Here is a 15,765-nt window from a genome sequence, read left to right as displayed (position 1 = left end):
TTATTATACCATGTTGTTATGGTAATTTTTGAGTGGTAGGAAAAACATGCTGTTTTCGTGTATGTACTGTATCTTTAAATGCAAATGAGCTGCTGCTCCACCCTGCTTTCCAGAAGAGGGCGGAGCCTGTAAAGCTCCTCTCTCAGATACTCTGTCAGAAACTAACAGTTTGGTTTGGATTATCATCTCTATCGTGGTCACGCTCACGTGACATTGCAGTTGTTCGTCATCTTGAAAGTTTATTATCTGCCTGCGTTTTAAAGCCATATCAGTCTAAACTTCTGATATGGTTTTCTGAGCACACACATCCGAAGCATCCCGTGAGTATTAAACTAAGTTCTCTTTCGCATGTTATTGTGCTTAAACTGTCAAATACACACAAGGTTATGTCAAAAACACACATTGGTTTTGTCTTCGAACGTAAACAGCAAGTAAATAAATTTCATGTGTAGGCCTATATTAGATCTGTGTATTAAAGCGAAAAGCAGCGTTATATACAGTACCTACTGCTATATATGCTGTTAATATGAATCAAACAACAAAAGAAAAACAGAAAATAACTCACTGCTCTTGACTGAATAACTTTAGCTTTAATAAGAATACATAAAACATGTAGATAAACATGGCGGACTGTGTACAGCTCACTCAAAACAGGGTCTATGCTAATAACAGAGTCCGTCAGCAGTCGTGGGCGGGGCCTGTGCAACGTGACTTCACTTTGCTAGAATCTGCAAACGGCTTGTTCTGAGACACTGCTTACGATTTATGGGGATTAAAACAAAGGAATAGGTGGATTTTTTTTTTTTTTTTTTTTTTATCATTATAGGGTGATTGTGTACACACTGCCGACACACATGTTCAAACACCACGTACAACTTTTATTTTGCATAATAGGTCCCCTTTAACTAGGAGCTTTATCAGCTGTTTCTCCAACAATTGATTCAGAGAAATACAAATTGACAAAAATGAGACAGTTGTTGACATAGCACAATAAGAATATAGAGTTATGACATGAATGTGGTTATATACAGTATCAGATCATTTGGAAGTGTTTGATGAGAAATGCTTAATTTCATATTGAGATAGTACAATGTGAGCCATTATTGAGATCCCTGCTACTCTAGAGCAGTACATTCAATCCTATTGACTTCAAGGCCCAACATTGTTCCAGAAAATATTTGAAACCCTCACTAAAATATTTCTGTTGTGTACTTCTGTTGCATGACAAATATAATTTTGTTTTTCTAGAACAGAAACTTGGGAAAACTACTGTCAATAAACAAAAACAATTAAATGCAAATCATTTCTTGATTCCTGAAGTTTAAGAGAAATGCGTACGTTCTACAATAAAAACAAAAAATGTTGATGGGACAAGATAAAATACAAAAAGGTGATGTTTAAGGTAATTATTAAAATAATAATAAATAACTTATGCTAAAATATGCTAAAACGTTTTTTTGTTTTGCATTTATTATTATTTTAATTATATATTAAATATATAATTCATATTTTTATAAAAAAAAACTGTAATATATTTTAAATAATTTTTCAAGTCCCCTTGGAAGTTTACTGTTAAAAAATAAGTTCAAATACAGAACGGTGATGTCTAAGACGATGACTAAAATAATAATAAATAACTTAATTAAAATCCTAAAAATATGTGTAAAACATGTTACACATTTTTTTTTAGCATTTTAATTAAGTTATGTATTTGACTTATATATTAAATACATATTAGTAGGCCTAGTATAGTAGTAAAAATTTTATTTTTATTTAAAAAAAAAACATTTAAACCTGGTTGCTTTTAAGCCCTCATTGCTTTATAAGTGACACAGTTTAACCAGCCACACAAGCTCCGACTGGGGTTCGAAGAGCCGTAAATCTGCTAAATGTTTCACGCATGTTGTGAAACCACAAAAGGCACTTTTTTAACCTGTGAGCTGTGTGTGGTTGCCATGGAAACCTGTGAGCTGAGAGTCCTGGGTGGGGTTTTGTGGACTATGGTCTTTTCAGAATCAGATAAACCAAGCTTTTATCTCGCTACTCCCACTCAGAGTCAGAGATGGAGAAGTTAACCTGCTTCATTCTGCTCTCAACGTCCTTGAGTTTCATATATTTCTCTCTGGCATGCTGTCAGAGTGCCAGTCTGGGCTGACCCTGGGTTTTTATTTCACTTGTTGCATTGTTTGAGTAAATTTATGACTGGCCTTGCACGAAATATGCAGAAAAACACCATTGCTTTCTATATAGCCGTGTGATTTTTTGCCTTGAATATTTCAATCAAATTTTGAGATCACCATATAACCTTAAAAGCTAAAAACATCTTCTTCATTTACTAATCCAAATGTTGTTCCTAACAGCATGCTTTTTCTTTCTTCTGTAGATCTCTTAAAGGGATAGTTCACCCAAAAATGAAATTACTTACCCTCATGTCGTTCCAAACCCGTAAGACATTCGTTCATCTTCAGAACACAAATGAAGATATTTTTGATGAAATCTGAGAGTTTTCTGTCCCTCCATTGACAGCTACGCAACTACCACTTTGATGCTTCAAAAAGTTCATAAAGAGATTGTAAAACTAATGAATCAAGCGGTTTAGTCCAAATTTTCTGAAGAGACTCGATCACTTTATTTGATGAACAGATTGAATTTTGACTAATGTTCATGCTGATGTTCTCTATACAATGACCGTGAATGGGGACTGTTACGGTTGAGGTATAACATCATAAAAGTAAATAGATAAGGCACATTTTATTTCAACGCAACACAAAAGCTTTATAAGAAACCGAAGGAAATATATGCTGTTATTCTCAGAAATCTCTTCCCCTTTCAATTCAATTCCATTTTTCCATGATATGGCTGCACATTTAAAAGAAATAAAACTGAAGTGACTTATTAGTGTGGCTGTTGTCAACAAAAGAAAGGCTTTATGGGCTCACTGTGGTTTTCTGCCATGACAATCATAAATTAAAGCCATTAAAAGCCATTAAAAACCATTAAAGTTGTCATGAAACGGAAGTTGTGACAGTATTTTCTTCCCTATTGTGATGTACACTGTAAATAATTATGTTGGTTTAACTTAAAAAGGTATAACCTGGTTGCCTTAAAATTTTAAGTTAATTACAATAAAATAAAAATTGAGTTAATACAATGAAGATTTGATTTGGTTTAATCAATAGAAACTCAAAATTGTATGTTATCTGAACCACAAAAATTATCTAAGTTGATTTGACAAAAGAAAAAAAATTGTAATTATGTGTAAATGTGTAAATCATTAAATACATTTTTTACAGTGTATTTCCAAGTGAAATGGATTATTGAAAACATGGGCGGGACCTTTGTCTTTTTGGACTTTTGCGGGACTTTTTGGCTTTTGTCCAGTGGGAATTGGATGGATCGTTGGATCATTGATGTTTGCTATTGCTGTGATATCATATGAGTAAGATGTAAGAATACAGCGGAAAGAAAGATTTCCAGTGAAAACCGATTTATATTCCATATAATTCCATATTCCATATTATATTCCATCAGTTTTCACTGGAAATCTTCCTTTACAAAATGAAAAATTTGCGTGGGCCACTTCTGTGGAGTTTTTTTTTTGTGTGATTTTTGTAACTTAATTTATAGAAAAGAGTAGCATTAACATTCTGCTAAACTTTTTGTTTTTGTGTTCTGCTGGGAATCTATCAGGGTGGCTAAAGTTTAATAGTTTTGGATAAGCTAACCCTTTAATGACCACAAAATAACTGCTTTCAACTATCTCTTTGTGACAATTTAAAATAAAGGAGTGGATCAATTTTCACACACGTGTGTGATGTGTGAATCTATAAATAGTGCAGGGGTGTAAACACTCATCAGGTGAAGAAGAGCATTGTGAGAAAGAGAGAGAGCTACATGCAGAATCATCACTCTCAGATTTGCATCTCAGCAGTTTTACAGCAGGTGTTTCTGGGTATAATCACGCTGTACTTTGGTCTCTGTTTTCTCTGCAGGTGGGTGAGGGGGGATCTGGAAAACAGGTGCTCAAAAACACAGCTGGATGGGAATGGTCCACTCAGCTTGTGTGTGTGAGATCACATCGCAGTCATGTGGGAGTGTCACGCATACATCCATTTTAACAGGTGCTATATGTTTTAATACAGCGTGAATGGGTTTGAACTCTCTTGGCTTGAACTAATATGACAGTTTAATTATCACCATGAGACAACCGCTGTATATGAACACAAGATACATGGCACAACCCCTTCACCTCTCCTTTACGACAACATATATCCAGACAACAATCACTTTCACTTAAACGTACTCATCTGATTTAGATCCCACACCTGCTGACACCGTACAGAATCCTAGTGAAAACAGATCACAGCAATAAGACTCAAATATAAAGGACACATATTTTTGTGGTTGCTAAGTGACACCGAAATTGGGTCGTAGCCTTCAGGTGAATGGTCTACTCTCATATACCACGACAGAAATGTATTTGTTACGTTTTTATTTCACCTGTTGTGTTTATTTCCCATGCCATGGATAGAAACATTTTTATGTTTTTTATATTATTATTGTTGAGACACCCCCCCCCCCCAAACAACAATACCATGGAAACCACAGTTTCTGCCAAAATTGTTATTATTTTTATAAAACTGCTATGTAGTAAATTCTTATGGGATCTCTATATAAAAAAGTGTTAAAAGCTTTTGAATCTATTATAATTTCTCTAAGCAGTGGCTAATAACTAATTTACCAGTTTTAATATCTGGATTGTACAATCAGATCTACAGCACCAAAAGCTACAGGGCAAATACTAGATCTCCAGATAGATGCATTTATGCAAGCAAATGTGCCTTGAAGATGTAATTCAAGACTTTAAAGAGAGAAACAGAGAGCATGGCTGATGCTTGAGTTCGTGTACGTGCCGTTTTCAGATCACGAAGTCTAATCAGTGAGTGAATTGAAGTGCCCACAGGGTTGTAACATAACACCAGTGAATGGTTGCATCACTCAAATGAGCTTAAAGTCCTGTTTAAAAGAGATGTTTGGAAAGATATAGTAAGAAATGTGTGCTTTTCATACAATCTAGTGTTATCAGCAGTAAGTGGAACAGAAACATATCAAGGACACTAACACTAATTCTTGGTTTGCACATACTAAATGCACCGTCCTGTTGAATGTTACTGTGACTGTGGAGGAAACAGACATCCGTACTCTAGGGGGCGATAGTCACATTCAAATATCTGTGCCAATAAACCAAATGTGTTATGATTCAGGTAGCTATAAATATGTTGACAGTTTTACAAACTGGCTTGTTGCTCCACTAAGATAGTAGTTGGCCAGAAAGAGAAAACTACGGAGAACGCAAAGTTTTTGCGTTCCGCCGAGAAACTTTGCGTTCACTCGTGCGTCGGGTGAACACAAAGTTTCTTGGAGGAACGCAAAACATTTGCGAAAGAACGCAAAAGCATTGGCCTATTATTTTGCCTCCCATCTCATATTGGCTGCATCCGAAATCTTAAAAATGCTGCCTTTGAAGGACGCATTTCAAGGCATCAAGGCACGTCCAAATCCAATGTTAGCTGAAGTTACCTTCATCTGATCGATTTTTGAAGGCTGCGTAGATTTATCCTTTGCTGCCTTTGATATCCCACAATCCTGTGCGTTCCATTTGATGACAGCAGTTGAGCTAGAAAAAGAAAGATGGCATCTGAAAGTTGCGGTTGCTGGTCAGTTTTTGTGTAAATGTAAGTTTTTGACCAACGTTTTCTGCTTCTGATGTGATTTCTAGTGAGAAACTACTACTGTAGTAATTAAATGTTTGTTTAGTTCTCACCAAAACTCACTCTATTTTGCTGTAGATCATTAAACTGTTACACTGCCTCAGTCTGTCTGAAATCAGTTTCGTGAGGTAACGCTGTCTGAAGAGGCATTGCCCAAGTTTTTCGGATACAGACGTTTTTTTTTCCACCACCATGTTCCTTAAGGGGACATGTAAAAAAAATGTAAAAACTGCACAAGCCCTGAAAAGTGAAGCCAAAACGTCTTGTTTCAAAAATAAGTTGGTTTTTAGTTAGTTACGTGATGCTATAAAAACGGTGGTGTAACGTCATGATTGACAGCTGTGATTGACAGGTTCTCTGAGCCAAGTAGTCACTGAAGCACCAACGCACATTTGGTCCTGAGGAGATTGTATTTACTTTATTTTAACAAGCCTCTTGTCGTACTGCAATCAATTTTTAAAAAAGTTCTGCGAGAGTGAGGGCGGAGCGCTGATTTCGCGGCTTAACTTCCTGCTTACTACTGCGCAGGTCTGGTCACGAGATCGCCATATCAGATGTCAGCGCTGTTGTATTACATATTTATTAAATGTTTAATTTAGTTTTTCCACTGCTATAGTATATAAACTGATAAAGTTTATAGACTGATTTATTGAGTCTCCAGCAAGAGTCTCCTTTTCTGCCAGACCTGTTTTCTCTATTGTGTTTTAAATGAGTCAGATCACTTGATTCTCACCTTTCGGAGCCCAGACGTTGAATCGTTAGGTTGATTGACTTTCACCTTTTGTCTTTAATGGCTCTGGGATGGCTCTTGGAATTGGAGTTCCTGGCCAGTATCAGCATGTGAATAGTTATGCTGATTCAATTGGAGTGGGGTGTGTTCCTACTTCATTTGCATGCTTTGTTCAGAGTCTCCACCTCTATGTAATCCCTCCCCCTTGGAATGTATATAACTACAATGCATACTGTATTAGAGTTAGATCATGTTGGAAGTACTGCAGCCACGTACAGCGGAGTTCTCACTAAAGAATAACTTCCGTTGAGGATTTACATCCTGTTTTCGGTCAAAGCCCACAGTAATCAATTGTCGAGTTCGGGCGCATGATCGTACGTACTAAACCTATGCGCGTGAACTCGACAATCGACTACTGTGGTCTTCAGCCGAAAACAGGATGTAAATACAGGTATGTGCGCTGGCTGAAATAACATCACTTTTATTCATATCTTTCACATCTACTGCAGTCAGATTCACCCGCGTTCACTCTGAAGGAATCACTCACATGGCTGGGCACTTGTAATGACACATCAAGGATGTTAAGAGGCTAAAAGCAGGTTTAAAACTTGCCCCATTGAAGTCAACAGGGTGCACATTTTAAAAAGAGGATAACACGGTGTAGGCAACACCGATTTTTGTCGTTGTTCTCTGTACTGACAGCACTCCAAATTTACAAAAAAATTAGCTCAATGTTAAAATTGACCGGAGTTCTCCTTTAAACATTACAGTCCTCATGATAACTTTCGTTAACTTTACATTAAGCAAATCCACTTCAAAAGCTAATTACTCCTGGACAGCAGTGCCATAGAAATATACAGAGCGACCGCAAAACGGAAATTAAAAGACAATATTCTAAAGATGGCGGCGCCCTCGTTTCTCTGGCGCATAAGGTCTATAGCGCCCCTAGTGGCAATGAGTTGCACTATAATTCGCATTCTTACTCTTACAAAACACAATGACTGGTGAAACTGAGCTTTCAAGAATTGTCTTAGATCTATGTTCCACATAAGAAAAGAAGTCATACAGGTTTGGAATAAATGATGACACATTTTTCATAAACGAAAATGAAGTAATTCAGAATGGGTCCTGTATGGATTCTGAGACTTGCTTTGTTTTTGACACCACGGCCTTCTATAACCTTCTTTTAATCTCATCCAGCCAGCAATTCTGACAAAGTGTTTTGTTTGAACATCATAAAAAGGTCGCCCTTTTGCAATAGCACATGACACACATTCACCTGTACACACACACGCCCACACGTACAGTAACCACACAGGTTTGAAGAAGGCACACGAATAAACATCAGCACGTATCACTGACTCAGATCAGTGAATGCATATATGCTTAGCGCTCAAGTAAATGGGCGAGTGAGTTTAACAGTGAATGAGAGAGAGAGCCTATAATCAAGCACAGTTTAGCAGTGGGAAGGGTCACAGTGTGAGCGGCAGGGGAGAGCGAGAGAGAGAGAGAGAGAGAGAGAAACATCTCCCATCTGTGTGTTTATTCTCTTTACAGTGTAAGAAAGGCACGCAACAGAGAAACAGGCCTGAATGATGAGCGCAATAGGGATTTTTACAGATGGGATGCGGACCCTGCAGGAGATGCCAACCCTGTGACTTCCTTTTCTAATGATCCTCTCAGATCTTTGACGTTCCCTGCTCAGAGTACGCTTTTCCCACCTGAGGAGTCTGTTTCCAGAGTTTCTCTCCTCTCGCAGACGGACAGAGTAAACTGGAGAAGATGTCAGAGCTGAGCTCCAAAAAACAAGGATTTAAAAAATGCCGGAGTGCCACTTTCAGCATTGATGGCTACAGCTTCACTATTGGTAAGAACAGTTGATCAGATATGTGTGTGTGGGTGGATGTGTGTGTTTTCGATGGCCAGCACTGATTTTTTTTTTCTGTGTGAGCGAGCATGGAGCTGCTACAAGTGCCTTTGGCATTTTAAAACAATAAATTAGCCCGTTTAGTTTAAGAAAACTCATTAATTAGGTCCACGTCAAACAGATGTCAGTCTCAACAGAACATGCGGGTTAACTTCACATTGTTTATGTTTTATGGTCCCAGAGATCTCAATGCTGTATATGAATAATAAAAATCAATTAATCAATAAAATACTAATTATTATAGTTGTTATATTATTATTATGAATTATAATTTCTTTCTTAATAATAATAAACAGAAATATAAAATTAAGAATAGTAATGATTATTATTATTAATTCATAATAACAGTAATCATCCTTATTATTGTTATACATTTTCTTAATAATAATTTATAAAAAAAGTAAAAATATTAAATTCTTCACAATAATAAAACAAGAATCATCATCATTTTAAATTTATTATTAATATTGTTGTTATTTTAAATTCATTTAATATCAAATCTGCGTAGAAATATAATATTGATGCTTTTTTTTAACCAAAAAGTTACGCATTTTCAGAACAATGACGAATATCCAGTATAGTAATGTTGAGTCTGTTTTGGGTCAGCTTGAGCAAAAACACATTGTAGAAAATGCAATAAAAAATACAAATAGACCAATCAAAACCTTAGCATGTGAAATCCATGGCATTTAATCATGTTTTATTTTTGGGGGATCTCTTAAACCCCAAACATTTTTAGATGAAGAACATTTGAAGCGTGTTAACAAGTTAAAGTAACATTAGGTATCAACCCGATATGTCAGTATTTAGTATGTTTTGAGCTATTAAAAGGCGTCATGGTGTCTCTCAGACATGAGGGTATAGTTACAGTGGTGTTTTTTATATGTGAAGGCTTCAGAAAAGGCTTCAGAGATGTCTCAAGAAAACGCCATCTTAACACATGCACAAAGGTTTGGTAAATTGGTTGAAGACATTTTGAGTTTGCATGCAAATTCCCTGTCTTCTGTTCTGTCATAGTAACAAGAAAGCAACAAAGTGATTGTGTCTTACAATCAGTCTCTGGGTGTTTCTGAGTACAATTAGATTACATAAGAAACAACTTTTTTTTTGGCACAAAATGATTCACAATGCTTTGTGTTAGCCTGAATTGGTGCCCTGTCAGATGGTGTGGCTTACGATATCAGGACGTTGAGTTTTCTGACAGGGTTAGCTGATTTAGGCACAGAACAAAGAGAGCCTGAACAGCAATGTGACATGACAGTTGTGGTGGCAGAACATTGGATGGTGGTAATTATACTGTTAAAAGGTCATGGGCTTATATAACAGACCACAACCGGGAGATGAAGAAATGGAGAACCCACAGCGGTGCACAAATCGAAGGCATCAGGTAAAAAAAAGAAAAGAAGTGATCATTTGGAGTCCTTTTGTGACTTGTTTGATTGGATGAATTCTCACGGGAACCTGTGTTTATCATTAAAGCAAAGCCCACACAAACAGTCACGCTTTTAAAATGCACTGGGCCAATGATAGGAGTTTTCTCCAGTGGGTCTCCCATGCTGCCTTTGCGATTACCGTCTCCATGGTCACCGGCGGAGGCAGGATGTGATGTCACGACCTAGTGATTCTTGCCTCTGCCTAACAAACAACCCCAACCCATCCCGTCCCCATAGAGCTGCATGTGTGTGTGTGTGTGTGTGCTTGGGCAGGATGGCCAATGGGGCCTCATTAAAGCACCTGCAGTGGAGGAGTCAATAAGGCTCCTGGGTCAGGTGTGGAGCCCTTAAGGAGACCCCAAATCTGTATGTTAATGATGTTAATAATAATAATTATTATTATACACTTTATATATATACAATTAATAATAGAATAATTATTATTTACAATTACATAATATATAAATGTTTTAATTTATCTTAACAATAAAAATGAAAGAACAATACAATAATATAATAAAGAAAATATAGAAAAATTATATATATCACAATAATATAACAATAATAAGAACTATATACATTCATACATACATGTGAAGACTTGTGGATATGGAGATCCAAGGCATTAAATGGAAAAAGGGGTCTTTGGTTACCTGTCAGGGGAGGTGTGGGTGATGGCGTGCGCCCCTCGCTGGAGGCCTTTCTGTCGTCAGCACATTAGAGCAGTCGTGTGCGCTGCCCAGGGGGAGTCATTATCTCTAATGAAGAGTCCTTCCTCTTCTCCTGAGTACTGACTCGTTGGACACTGACAAACTCACTGTGCTAAAGGCTTCTCTCTGATTTCCCTCTCATTACCTCTTTGCCCCCTGCGGACCGGCTGTCCCCACTTAACAACCTCACGACTCCCTCTCTCTGCCTTTCTCATTCTTTCAGCTCTTTATTCACCTGTTCTCAGTGTTTCATGATTTTTCTGTCTTTCATTTTTGCTTAAATTGTTATTTTTGTTTAACTCTTTAGAAATCCCCCAAGGCTGCTATCGATTTTATCTGAAATAAAATTAAATGTCAATATCAACTGAAAAACGTAAACTAAACGAAAATGAGAAATATTGCATTGGCAATAAATTGAAAATAACTTGAAGTAAGAAGCAATTATTTCACACTTATAATGTAGGGTAGGCTATTCATTGGAATGGATTCTATTTCAAATAACATTTATTTTATTTTATATAGCCTAACTTTATTGGGAGTTAAGTTTATATAAGTAATCTTACATTTCATGTATTTCAAAAACATTTGTAAAGGGATTGAACTATATAGCCTGTATTCTTATGATATACCAACAGAAAAGTTGAAACTTAATTAAGATCCTTTTTTATGCATGTTATACACTGTAAAACATTATATGATCAATAAGTTATGACAACATAATGTTTTTTACATTGCTATAACTTCATCTTTTTTTAATAAGTTATAGGCATACAAGATTCAACTAATTTTTAAAGTCAGTTTAATGTAATTTAAGTTGAAGTTACTTAAAAAAATATAAGGCAGCAACTTTTTTTTACAGTCTATGTTTATTTTATTTGTATTTTAAATGTGTATTTAACGCCTTGTTTTTGAATCTTGCGGTTGTTCTGAATCGGAGTGATTCACAAAAGCTTCGCGAATCGGTTTCAATGAATCATTAAAAAACCGATTCGCTAACGTTATGAATCAGACGCCACTATTCCGCAGGTTCAGTCTGGATGCCTGTAACCTTTTGATGAGATATTAGTTTTTCAAAACCTCTTGTGGTTTCAGTAAACGGTGCTTCCAGCGGTCAACTGTTAATGATATAAGTCGTTCAGTGCAGTGTGGTTAGGTGGCCGGCGAGAGGAGCTGTCCGTTCAGTTTTTACAGCAGCGATTCCTCTGTGTAAACAACACAGCTGCGTGTTGTCTTTGACCTCATGTGGTTTCTTTTACTCATCCATCCTGAGTCAGTTTTATTGCTCAGAATCATGGAAGCCTCGACAGATTTTAACAGGGAACTTTTTCCCAGCAGAAATTCTTAAAGTAAACACATAAAAACCACATGTCTAATATCCCCTCAGCAGCCGATAGCGTTTAAACCAAAGCAGGATTTATGTCTGCATTATTGAAAATGTAGGAGGACTGTGGTATTTTCAATGTCACACACATTTATCTGTGACCTTGGTTTCTTCTTGACTATAAATCACCATTTCTTGTCTAAAAACATCATAAAACTTTTTTCTCTCTGCTGTTCTGTCCAGAGGACAGTCATGTTTCATGTAAGTATCAACTGTTTCCAGATGTTTATTCTAAAATAAGAGGTGAAGTGACAGTTGTTATACAGGGATGAATTGAATGTGGTTGGCATAGCTAGCTAATTTGTGCGTTTTAATGAGAAATGTTGTGTCTATATTTTACTGCATTATATCTCAGGAGAAACTGTTGAGAAGCAGCAGACTACAACATTTAAGTTGGCTATGTTTCGGAGAAATCTCATTTATAATTTTTTGACTCATTATCATCTGCCTTTCTCACTACGGGGCAAATGCCAAATTCCTAAAATATTAGTACATTAAAACATTAGCCTACTACAATATTTTTAGCATATTCATGAATGATTGGCAAATAAGATTGAGAGTGAAATGATTTATGCTTCATTTATAGGTATGCTGTAATATGCATCCGGTAAACAACATAAGTAAACAACAACATTACTTTTATGTTTCATCTGAAAATCAATTTCTGTACTTTACGATTGTTTCTGAAAAACTTGAAATTCGTGGCGAGGAAAAGCGATTTCTGATGAGTCATCATGATTGTTGAAGAAAGGTCTACATCACTCATCTGTCTGTGTTTTGTTCTTTCTCTCCACAGTGGCGAATGAAGCGGGAGAGAGCAGCTCAAGACCTCTGGCACGCTTCGCACGTGAGTATGTGCAATCAGACACATGATTGAAAGCTGTTGGCTTCACTTTTACTTTAGAATTGTTTCCTGCACAGCGAGGAAACAGGTATGAGTGTGACACAGTAAAGTTCACAGTCTTCACAATCCCAAGGGTCTGTGATCATATTCATGTTGTCCGTGTGCCATCTGAAGGCTAGGCACTGAACGTATGCATACTGCATCCTGCCATGTTTGTTCATGGACACTCAGTTTCGGAAATATTTATTTGACCTAATCACCTGAGCATATTATCTGTGTCTGTCTGTATATCTATTTCATATATTTGTATTGTCTACCTGTCTGTCTGTCTAACTATCTGTTTGTGTCTAACAATAATATTATAATATATAATAATATTAAGTGTCTATCCATCCACCCATAAACCCATCCATCCATCCATTCACTTACAAACCCAACCATCCATCCATAAACCCATCCATCCATCTACAAACCCATCCATCCAACCATCCATCCATCCACTTACAAACCCAACCATCCATCCATAAATCCATCGATCCATTCATCTACAAACCCATCCATCCATCCATCCATCCATCCATCCACCCATCCATCGTCTGTCCATATATCCGTCCATCCGTCTTGAGAAACTTTACCTTTCTTGTTAAAAATGACAGTAATATGAACTTCTTTGAATTTAAATTCATTTTACTTCTAATTTATTACATCCAAATTCGAATTTCAGTTCTGCCTCCTGTTCACTATCTCAATTAAAATTCAGAAGTTAAATAAAACATTTTTACAGTTAAATTTAATTCTCAATTAAATTCGGGTGCACAACCCTGCAGTCAATGAATAAATATATATATTTTTGCCCTCCTAATGGTGCAGTTACAGCATCTACCAGCAGGGACTGTCTACCCAAAGTAACCTTCCAAACCTTTACCTCTCGACTACATGTTGGCAGAACTGAAAATTCTGTAGAAAACATCCTCTATCTTTCTATCTCTCTGTCTACTTATCTGCCCCGGTCTTGCATTCTGTCGTCTACACCCCTCTGAGCTTTTGATCTCTGATTGTTGCATTAGGTTCCAAGTCACAGAATGCTTTGTGGAACGCCATCACAGCAGGCATCGGGATCAAGGACAAGGACAAGCGGGGTATCCTGATTGACCCGCGGAGTCCAGAGGAGATTCTAGCTGATGACCTGCCCGCTGTCGACAGTCCCGATGCCATGGAGAAGACCGCCATAAGGTTTGGAGGGAATCACACACACCTCACTAACGCCTGAGTGAATCGATCAATCAATCAATCAGTCCAGTTCACCTCCTTTACCAGAATAGGAGTACAATTTTTAGAATTTTATTATTCTTGACCATACTTTTTTATTTTATTATTTGTAAATCTGAATCACAAATATAGATTTTTTTACATATATTCGTAAGGATGATGTACAATTTTATACTTTTTTTTCCAATGCCGTAAACCCCAGTTTCGCAGCAATTCAGTAAACCATCCTAATCCATTCCAATCCTAGTGTATCCCGAACGGATTTCACATGGACGTCAGACGCATAAATCCTGTCATTGTGGCCTTCTGAAAGTGAATGACAGGAAAATAAATGATGAAACCGAGTGATATGTGGACTCAGCTGTCTGCTGGTGCGACCGGCTGTGTTAAACAGGGAGTCTCCAGTGGACTGTGATGTTCTGTAGCGAGCAGCTCCTCATTAATCACCCTGTGAGAGGAAGGCAGGGGAGAACCGTATGGCATTAGTCCTGACGTCAGCACCAGGCATCGGCTGCTATAAATATCCACTGTAAAACTGTGCTCCAGTGAATCCTTAATGTCCTATTAGTGTGTTATTGTGTACTTGGGGTGCTTGGGAAGGCACATTTGGCAGGTAGGGTGATGGGTTGCAGGTGAGAGAGTCTCCCCTTCCAGCTGAGAAGTAACCAGTCTGAACATGGCATGATGGGATAGCACAATGTGCCAAGCCAAAGCCCACCTCCTTGTCATCAGATGTCCCATAGAGAGAATTGAACCCTTCACTAGAGTGATGCATACAATGGATGAACATAGAGAATGACCAAAATGAACAATTAAAAAGATAGCTCACCCAATCATGATATCTGTTCATAGTGGCCACAATTGTCACAAAAACGAATTCACTGATAATCTTGTCTTTTCGAGAATCATATCAGCCTGATTCAAGCACACATATTTAAAGTTTCCAAAGAAATAAGTAGTCTTAAAGTCCCCGTGTAGTCAATAATTTTATCGCATAAAACTCATCTTTGATCACCAAAATGACGTTTAAATGTTTTTTCCTTGAAAAAAATTCTTCATGCCTTAAAATAGCTTGAATGTAACTCTACACCCTTGCCTCATTTAGTATACGTGGTTTTATGAATATGCAAATGAGCCCCGCCTCCACTCACTCACACCAGCTCAGAGATCCACTCGTTGACGATCACACGTTGACCTGATTGGTTGACTTATGAATTTGCACATGGTTTGTCTTAAAGCATATTAAAAACACCACATAGACATTGATTTTCACCACAGGGGGACTTTAACAGAAACACACACTATATACAAAGTACTCTGAAGAAATAGAAATCAGAATAACCTTTTTTAAAATCTTGTCCTTTAAACTTTTGAGGCAGTTCTTTGAACTAAACTAGTTGATAAACAAATTAGTTTGATTAGGTTTTCAAGTTAAACTCAGTCCATAGTCTCGATTCAATGGTTTTTGAGTTAGTATTGATAACCTGGAATATAGTGCTCGAGTTGTACTAACTACTTTTAAGGCCCCAAATTACTTGAAATCGAAGAATGACCTGGTGTGATGTCATTTCAAATAGTGTACAGCTAAAATGCTCTTTCAAACTTCTTTTTACCCGTAAACAAAGAATGAAATAGAAGTTTCCCGTGACTATATCGGGGCCTTTATGGTGCTGTTGTTGAGGAAGTGTGTGAACTTAATT

General features: G+C 37.1%; 1 protein-coding gene across 2 annotated transcripts; it reads left to right on the top strand.

Moving 5' to 3' along the window:
• The first annotated feature begins 271 nt into the window (after positions 1 to 271).
• LOC307153429 (dual specificity calcium/calmodulin-dependent 3',5'-cyclic nucleotide phosphodiesterase 1C-like) lies at positions 272 to 14,585 on the top strand. 2 transcript variants are annotated; one of them, XM_079862868.1, is made up of 6 exons: positions 272 to 320; positions 3,993 to 4,121; positions 8,185 to 8,368; positions 12,749 to 12,799; positions 13,864 to 14,029; positions 14,313 to 14,585. In XM_079862868.1, exons 3-6 carry the CDS (start codon positions 8,284 to 8,286, stop codon positions 14,350 to 14,352), a joined length of 342 nt encoding a protein of 113 aa, XP_079718994.1. In that variant the 5' UTR covers positions 272 to 320; positions 3,993 to 4,121; positions 8,185 to 8,283; the 3' UTR covers positions 14,353 to 14,585. The 2 variants fall into 2 exon arrangements, with proteins under 2 accessions (XP_079718994.1, XP_079718995.1); XM_079862869.1 differs by lacking the exons at positions 272 to 320; positions 3,993 to 4,121 and having other exon boundaries at positions 7,914 to 8,368.
• Positions 14,586 to 15,765: the final 1,180 nt, after the last annotated feature.

The sequence above is a fragment of the Squalius cephalus genome, assembly GCF_949319135.1.
Source record: "Squalius cephalus genome assembly, chromosome: 25".
In the NCBI taxonomy this organism is placed as follows: Eukaryota; Metazoa; Chordata; class Actinopteri; order Cypriniformes; family Leuciscidae; genus Squalius; species Squalius cephalus.
The sequence above is the reverse complement of the archived record's forward strand: the minus strand, read 5'-3'. Positions and strand labels throughout refer to the sequence as shown.

Excerpts from the sequence above, each read along its gene's own strand:
- LOC307153429 (XM_079862868.1), top strand. The coding sequence starts at position 8,284 with ATGTCAGAGCTGAGCTCCAAAAAACAAGGATTTAAAAAATGCCGGAGT. Across the intron at positions 12,800-13,863 it reads ACCTCTGGCACGCTTCGCAC|GTTCCAAGTCACAGAATGCT; the intron begins GTGAGTATGTGC and ends TTGTTGCATTAG. Across the intron at positions 14,030-14,312 it reads ATGGAGAAGACCGCCATAAG|TGTATCCCGAACGGATTTCA; the intron begins GTTTGGAGGGAA and ends TTCCAATCCTAG.